At 41.2% G+C, this 7,898-nt stretch overlaps 1 protein-coding gene across 1 annotated transcript; it reads right to left on the reverse strand.

The window, feature by feature from the left end:
* Positions 1–1,832: 1,832 nt before the first annotated feature.
* FZD10 (frizzled class receptor 10) lies at positions 1,833–5,883 on the reverse strand. The gene has a single exon (XM_005299568.4). The coding sequence runs from the start codon at positions 4,644–4,646 to the stop codon at positions 2,889–2,891; it is 1,758 nt and encodes a 585-aa protein (XP_005299625.1). The 5' UTR covers positions 4,647–5,883; the 3' UTR covers positions 1,833–2,888.
* Between the last annotated feature and the right edge of the window lie 2,015 nt (positions 5,884–7,898).

The following is a 7,898-nucleotide window of genomic DNA, read 5'->3' on the forward strand; positions in this document are numbered from 1 at the left end:
GAAGATAATTGATTAAACTCTTTTTTACAGCTGAATGGAAATAAGGTGTACATTTTAAACAGTGAGAGTGATTAACCACTGGAACCATTTACTAAGGGTTGTGGTGGATTCTCCATCACTGACCATTTTAAAATCAAGACCGGGTGTTTTTTTTTAAAAGATATGCTCTATGAATTATTTTGGGGACATTCTATGACCTGTATTATGCAGGAGGTCAGACTAGGTATCACAATGGTCCTTTCTGCCTTGGACTCTATGAATTCCATCACTGCTTCCTTCATTTTTAAGGCAGATCATTCTGTTTACTGTTCCACAATTATAGTTTACCATGAAAAGAAACTAGCAGCAATTTATTTTTTAAGTGTTACCACTCAGTGGACTTTGCCATATATTGCATAAACCAGTAAGTGTGGTGTTGATCTTGACTGCTCACGTACTTTAGATTGTAACATAAAAACATTATCTAAATACGTCTATCACTTAAAACCACTCCTAATCTTTATCCCAAAGAGGACACAGTATTTTTATAATGTAGACCCAGTATTGGAAATGCTTAGTATTTGTGGGCTTTCTATGTTAATTGGCATTATGAAGCTTCTTATTTAAGGACGCTTGTCCTCCTTAGGATCTAACATAACTGTTCTTAACTAGAATGCATACAGATCTGAAGGCATTAATTCAGTTGTTTCAGAACAAAATGTGTTTAGAGCAATGTCCTAGTTTGGCTCCACCAGGGTGTGCTCTGACAGGATTAACTTCCAAGACATCTACAAAGCTTCATTCCAAACAGTGGTACATAGACACAAAGGGTGGGGGTGGGGGGGATGGTGGTGATGGTGGAAGAATAACATATTTACTGACAAAGATGGGGAGATTCTATATTGCAAGCTGATTTGTGTGCATTTTAGGTATTAAGATATTTAATAATCAACCCATCATTTCTGTAACTCAAGTTTCTAGTCCTTGCTGGGAACATTTTATACAGATGACAACAAAAACTTGAAAAACGTATCTGCAGCCTATACAGTTTCGTTATAAAGCTACTAGCCATTATGGGGCAACTGCTGTGGGGATCCCAGCTCTACCAGGGTCCTTCTTTATAACATGCATATCCTTATAAAAGAGCTCTCAGGAGCGAATCAACGAGAAGGTAAATTGAATTAATATCACACCACCTACTAGCCTGATGGTTAACTCCACAAAAGGCTTAACGTTCACACAAACTGCACTGTATACTTTTGGGATTTGCATTTATAATTGTAACTTCATCACAGTTTACACCAAACTACTATATAAGCTCTGAATTTTTTGTTCATGAACTGTTTTCCCCTACTGATCTTTTCCCAGTCTCTTTATGGTTATTAATACACTACCTTTCTGTACTATTACCAGGAAAGAATCATTGCAAAGTACAGGTTGCATTATATAAAATAGTGCTGAAGTGATTCAGCTCTATTTAACATGCTGACCGTGCCCTCTGCAGATTTTAAAAGGGTTTTAACCAAGGATCATTATTGTAATCTCCATGCTTAGTAAACATGGTATTATACTAAATCACTGGATATCTATTTTAAAGCTTCTTCCCATTCAGTTCTCTCAGTTGCAAAGATTCATGGAAAGATTCAACTTAAAACACTTATATTTTTTCAACTTGCAATTCCTTCTTTTGCATATTTAGGGTCAATCTGATTATACTTGCAGTCCTTATGTGTCAAGTATAATATATTAAACACCGTGCTATATTCAAAATGTGCCTTTAATAAATCATTGGGGGAAAAAAAAGTTTATTAACCACAAAGCACATGATGAAAAGTTTAGAGCAGACAAAATTATCAAACTAAAGTACATATTTTATTTTTTATAAAATAGTGGAGCATGAAAAATAACTGTATATTACAAATATATACAGCAAATAATTGTGCCCTTCCAACACAAGTAAAGAGCATCACTCAATACAAAGCTTGCCTTTGCAAAATCTAGTGCTTCTTGATCTATTCATGGTGAGAATTTGTTTAACAATAGAAAGAGTCAATAAGCCCTTTGGGTCTCTTTGAATTGACCCCACCCCACACACACTTTTTTTTTTTTTTTTGCACAAATCAGTCCAAACGTGTATAACATTGGCTTGATTTCCATTAAAAAGCCACAAAATGTAACACTAAAGGGTTTCTGAGGACTAGACCTCTTAGTTCTTTTGTTAAGAGATTTCTTTTGTTGTCTTTATGTACAGCAAAATACTTGTTTCTCTTTTCATGTCATGGTAAGAAAAAAATGTATTGCACATTATTCTTATTCACAAAGTTTGTGTCTCATGCAGGAAGTTTTTCTTTTAGTGAAAGAATATTGGTGAGCATTATAGATTGAACCTATTTTTAGATACTTCAAACCCACTAGGCTGAAGAAGTGTTGTAAAGGATTTCTCTTTTCTTAAGTTAGCACAGAGGTTGCTTTCACTTAGGCCTCTATGGAATTGTTTAAGTTTCCCAAAAAAGACACAATTTTCAGTCAGGCTCTTTAAAAAAAAAATCATAGCTCCGTAAAACTTGATTATATCTTGTTACTTAGAAATCTGTAGGAACTCCAGCTCTACTACATATAAAGATTACACACAGTTTTTTTATCAGAGGGCTGGCTGAAATATCTTACTACAAATTAGTAACAGAAGAGGCTGCTTTAATTGACAATATTCCTTTCACTGAAAACCTTTTCCTAAGTACATTTACCTTCAGTTTATCAACAGGTCCTGAATTTCAATGTCAGACATTTTTGCCTTGATTTGCTATACCGTTCTCTGACAAAAAGCACCTTTTAAAATTTTTACTTCTGACTGCTACCGTGAGCATTTATAAGTCTCTACAAACTGAGATACAGTTTTCTATACATCCTGTTCATACACAAGTGGGTGGCTGTAATGCTGATTCATATTTTGCATGGTGAGTTTTCTGTGGATGTTGAGTTTTTTTGTAGATTCCACTGTTTGTAATAACACTTGCAGGTTTTCTCCTACTTCTCTTCTTTAATCTCTGACTGCAAACATTTTGCCAGGATTGAAGAGTCTTGGAAGTCCAGATCCACATACCACTAGTAATGCCCACAACCAACAACATAAAAATTTTCACCATGAAAATTTCTACTGCAGGAATGGAGTTATTCATCATGCAGTCCAAATGTTTAGTCTGATTGTTCATCTTGCATTTATATTGCATTGCCACAATTTTCCAGTAATCCATGTTAAGTCTTTCATAAAAGTAGCAAGCTATTACACATGTAGCAGGCACTGTATATAAGACTGAGAAGACACCAATCCTGACCATAAGTTTCTCCAACTTGTCTGTGTTTTCTCCACCTGTTTTCATCACCCTCCTGATATGGAAGAGGGCCACAAAACCAGACAGAATAAAAGAAGTGCCTATGATTAGATAACAAGCTAAAGGAATGAGTACAAACCCAGTCAAGGCATTCACATCCATGCTTCCAACATAGCACAATCCTGTCAGTTCATCTCCAGCTACCCGTCTCATAACTAAGATCATTATGGTCTTCACAGCTGGAATGGCCCACGCTGCCAAATGAAAGTAGCTGCTGTTTGCTTCAATTGCTTCGTGCCCCCATTTCTTCCCAGCAGCCAGAAACCAAGTTAAAGTCAAAATTACCCACCACAATGAGCTTGCCATACCAAAATAATATAGGACCAGGAACACAATGGTGCATCCAGTGCTTTCCAGCCCCTCCTGGATAACGTAAAGTTGACCACTGTCTCTGTCACAGGCTATGCTCTCAGCACCTGAAAAGAGGCGAATAATGTACCCCACAGAATAGACACAATAGCACATAGACAGGAAGATGATGGGCCTCTCAGGGTACTTGAAGCGCTGGGGATCTATCAGAAAAGTGAGTACGGTGAAAGCACTGGAAAAGAAGCACAGGATGGACCAGACGGCAATCCAGATGACAGCAAACTGTTTGTCATCCTTGCTCCAGTAAACATCAACCCCGGGTGTGCAGAGCGGGGCACAGGAAGCACTCTTTTCCACATGGTGGAACTTGCCGGGATTTTCACAGGTGGCTCTACTGAGGCTGTCCTTGTGCTGCTGCAAATCATGACCATTGCTCGGCCGCTGTGGCCTGAACATTGGTGGCAACATGCTGGAGCCTCTGGGTGGCTCATCTGATCCGTTGTTAGGGGCTTCCATGCATAGGTAATTGGGGTCATTCTTGTTGGGCAATTTGCTGCAGTCTAAGGAGTCTGGCCACTTGAAATTGAATTGTTCCATGATGGGAGAGCATTTCAGCCTGGCCTGCTCACACATAACCCTACAGGCTGGGATTGGCGTGGAGACCTGCTCTGTGCACATAGGGGCATAGAGCGAGCAGAGGAAGAATTTCAAGTGGCTGTGACAGCCATACTCCACCAAGGGGGCAAACTCATGTAGCTGAATGGCAGCTTCCCTTTGGTTCTCATGTCCCATCAGGTTAGGCATCCTAGTCATGTTGTAGCCTATATCCTTGCACATGGGGATTTCTATGGGCTGGCATCTCCCATCGCCCGGGCGGTCAATGTCTATGGAGCTTATCCCAGTGCAAAAGCAAACCAGACGCAAGAACAGCCAGAGAGTTTGCATGAAGTTCCTCCTCGCGGGCCCCATGTTTGCAGCCACAACACAACGCCCAGCCACGCGTGCAGTTGGAGCCCGGGTCCTTTCCGCAGACGAACCAGGTTGGGGTTGCGGAGAGGGGGGGTCAGTTCCGCCGCCCCACGGCTCCCTCGCCGGAGAGCATCGTCCCCCAACTTTCGCAAGGGACGTTCACAGCGTGGGATAGACCCCGGCGGCGTTAGCAAGGTCAGCAGAGCCCCCAGCCATGAGCCAGCTGCGGCGAGCGTGTCGCCCGCTCCCGAGCAGCTCTCAGCAAAAGTCCGGGCTAGTCATGTCCCAGCCCCGGTGGCGCCGGGAGAGAGGGGACTCAGGGGAGGTGAGAAGCGGGGGTGGCGGGGCAGTTTGCAAACAACCAGCCGTGCTGGTGCCACCCCCATCCATAGACGCACCCAACTTACTGCGGGGATCCCAGAAACTTTCTTTTCCCCCAAGGCTTCCACGTCTCAGAGCTTCCTTTGCCCCCTCCCCGCGCCCCCTTTCTCCGGGCACAGGCAGAACGTGGCTTGCTGTTAAATCCAAGTGATCACTGCTTCCACTTCCACATGTCCCAGGCGGCCTTGGGTCGGTCTCTCTAGGGGATATTCCTGCTCCCTAGGACGGGTCACCGTTTCCCACACTTTCCTCCCCGGTGGGGGTGGCTTATCCAACTGCAAAGATAAAGGAGGAGAAAATATCTAAGCCATCGGAGAGGGTCTGACACCCTCCCCCCTTCTGTTTTTGCAACGGTTTGGTTCTTTAGCGCTTTGCAAGGCAGGACTGGTTCTTGTCTCTCCTCTCTCCCCGCAGTAGCAGCCAGTCCTGGGGCTGTTGCAGCTGTTTTTTAGGGGGTGGTTGTGTCCCAGGATTAAAAAAAAAAAAAAAAAAAAAAAATCCCTGTGCAGGATCCGCCTTGCATACGACACCCACTTTGCATGAGAAAGGTGAAGCTGACACGGTGATTACTTTCCAATCACTCGGAACGCCTTGAAACCTCCTTAAGGACCCCTACAGGTTTCCCTTGATCACCACAGATAAAAAAAAAGCCTCATTTGTTTCTCACTCTCTGTCTCTCCCCCCCCCCCCCGATCTTGAAAGTTTAACAAGATCTTTTCTCTCTCTTTAGACCCCTACCACCTAACCCCGACGTCCTCATTCAGGTAGGAAGGGAGCCCAGGGAAGCCGAGTTTTAAGGATGCTTCAGACTCCTAGTCTCCTAGACAGGGGGTTGGAAATGGTGCCTCCTTGACTTTCCTTATTGGGAGGGGGTAGGAGCGGTGGGGGAATGCTTTAGAAGGGAGGATGTGGGGAGGGAGGATGCATTTTATGGCAAGTGCCATAAACTCTTGGCTGACAGGGTCATAAAAACCGGTTGCATTGCAGTAGAATCTCATCTGCTTACAAAATTTCTGCTTTGATTGTGTCGAATTTCTAAAAGTGAAGACCGGAGTCAGGAGGATAATTCTCTCTCTCTCTGTTTTAAACTCACCGTATCTGAATGCACATCAAGTGAAACTAGCAGATTCCCCCAAATAGAAAACTCAGAGAGGACTAGAGAGAGACCTTTGGGAAAGTGATTTTAATCCATACAGACAAGACTCTGTGAGATTTTGGAGAAAAAAGGGTGGCAGGACAGATCATTTTAAAATGTGTTGGCTTTTTTAGTTACTGGTTTGCTTTTATTTTCAAAGTAAAACTGCTAGGCTCATTTTGATTATTTTCTACTAATAGTAGTTGAAAAGCTTATTCCAGCCAAACTCCCATTGATTTGAATGGATTTCCTTGGGTAAGAACGGCAGGATTGGGCTCTTATAGACTATCCTCTCGAAATTATAATGTCAATTTAACAAGAAGTAAAAAAACAACAGTCACCAAAAATAAAATGCTTAGTTGTTTATACATATGTGCCTCCCTCCCCCGCACTAACTGATCTAGACACAGACGGAATAAGACGGTATAATTCATAGATTTTGTGTAAGGCCAGAAGGGACCATTATGATCAAATCCTAAAAGGTGAGCTTCACTTTTTGTTTTGAGTTCAATTTTAGACAAACATATTAATGAAGAAAGAAAAATCTCTTCATTCCCACCCACATATACCCAGTTTTTCTCTCCATTAGGGCCTGCTTCTTATCGAAATTAACACGGATTCTCCTGGAAACTAACAAACCCGCAGGGTCAGAGTTAATACCCCACCAGCCTCTAGAAAGGAAACTGTTGGCTTCCTCGATTGTGATAAGGGTGTAATGGATCCAAGAAAGAGCAACAAACCAGGGCTAGTGTTAGCTTCTGAAATCCCAAAGATGCTGACAAATGTTTGCCTAGAAATAAAAGGTCCTTAATTTAAAAAAAAGTTTTAAATCAGTGGATACTTTCCTTTAATGGCTTTCCAGTAGATCTAGGAATCTCTCTCTGAAAGAGATCAGACTGATAAACTATTGTATCTTATCACGTTGATCCTTCCCTTGGTCACTTCTAGATTCATTTGGGAACTGTTATGAAGGCAGGCAGTGTTACCAGCAAACAAACAAAAAGGCCTTATTTATTTAGTTACATTGCTCTTTCTCTGAGAGAGAGAGAGAGAGAGAGAGAGTGTGGTGGAGCATTTCCATTCTTCATTAATCTAAGCTGTTTTCTTAGTATTTGTATGCACCCTAGATCCTCTTCTAGAGAGCTCGGTTGGGGGTGGTGAGGAAGTGAAGGGGGAAAGTATTCATAAGGGACAAGCTACCTTTTCTAAAGTGAAATTGAAATGACACTTGAGATGAACATTTCTGATACAGTTTGTTTTGTTGAGCTTGACTATGGTTTTTTGCTGTGAATTTTTTTTTTACAAAGTACTTTATTGTACATCAAAATCCATATTGAAATAATACAGAAAAAAAGAAATTAAAACAAAAGTTTGTTTCCTTATTTCATACAGCTCTTGATAACAGCCACTTCTTTTCTTATTTTCTTGGAGGCTAAAAGAAAATATAAATGTGAAATGTAAAAAAGAAAAAAAGCCCTTCTTTGTAGGAGTTATTCTCTTAATTGATGTTTTATGCACTACTTTAAATCAGCTTGTTTTTTCTAGCTATTATGTTAGCCAATACAACCCTCTTCAGATCATTTACTTCTGTTTTTATATTTTTTTTTTAAAAGAAAGCTATCCAGAAATGGCCCCCATTCAACCACCCTGAGTCAGAGAAACTAAGAAACAGAACATTATTATAGAAAAATGAGGGCTCTGAGAAATCAGCAACTGGAAGATAACTCTGTAACTAA

This window comes from Chrysemys picta, chromosome 15, assembly GCF_011386835.1.
Source record: "Chrysemys picta bellii isolate R12L10 chromosome 15, ASM1138683v2, whole genome shotgun sequence".
NCBI lineage: Eukaryota > Metazoa > Chordata > Testudines > Emydidae > Chrysemys > Chrysemys picta.

Excerpts from the sequence above, each read along its gene's own strand:
- FZD10 (XM_005299568.4), bottom strand. The coding sequence starts at position 4,646 with ATGGGGCCCGCGAGGAGGAACTTCATGCAAACTCTCTGGCTGTTCTTG.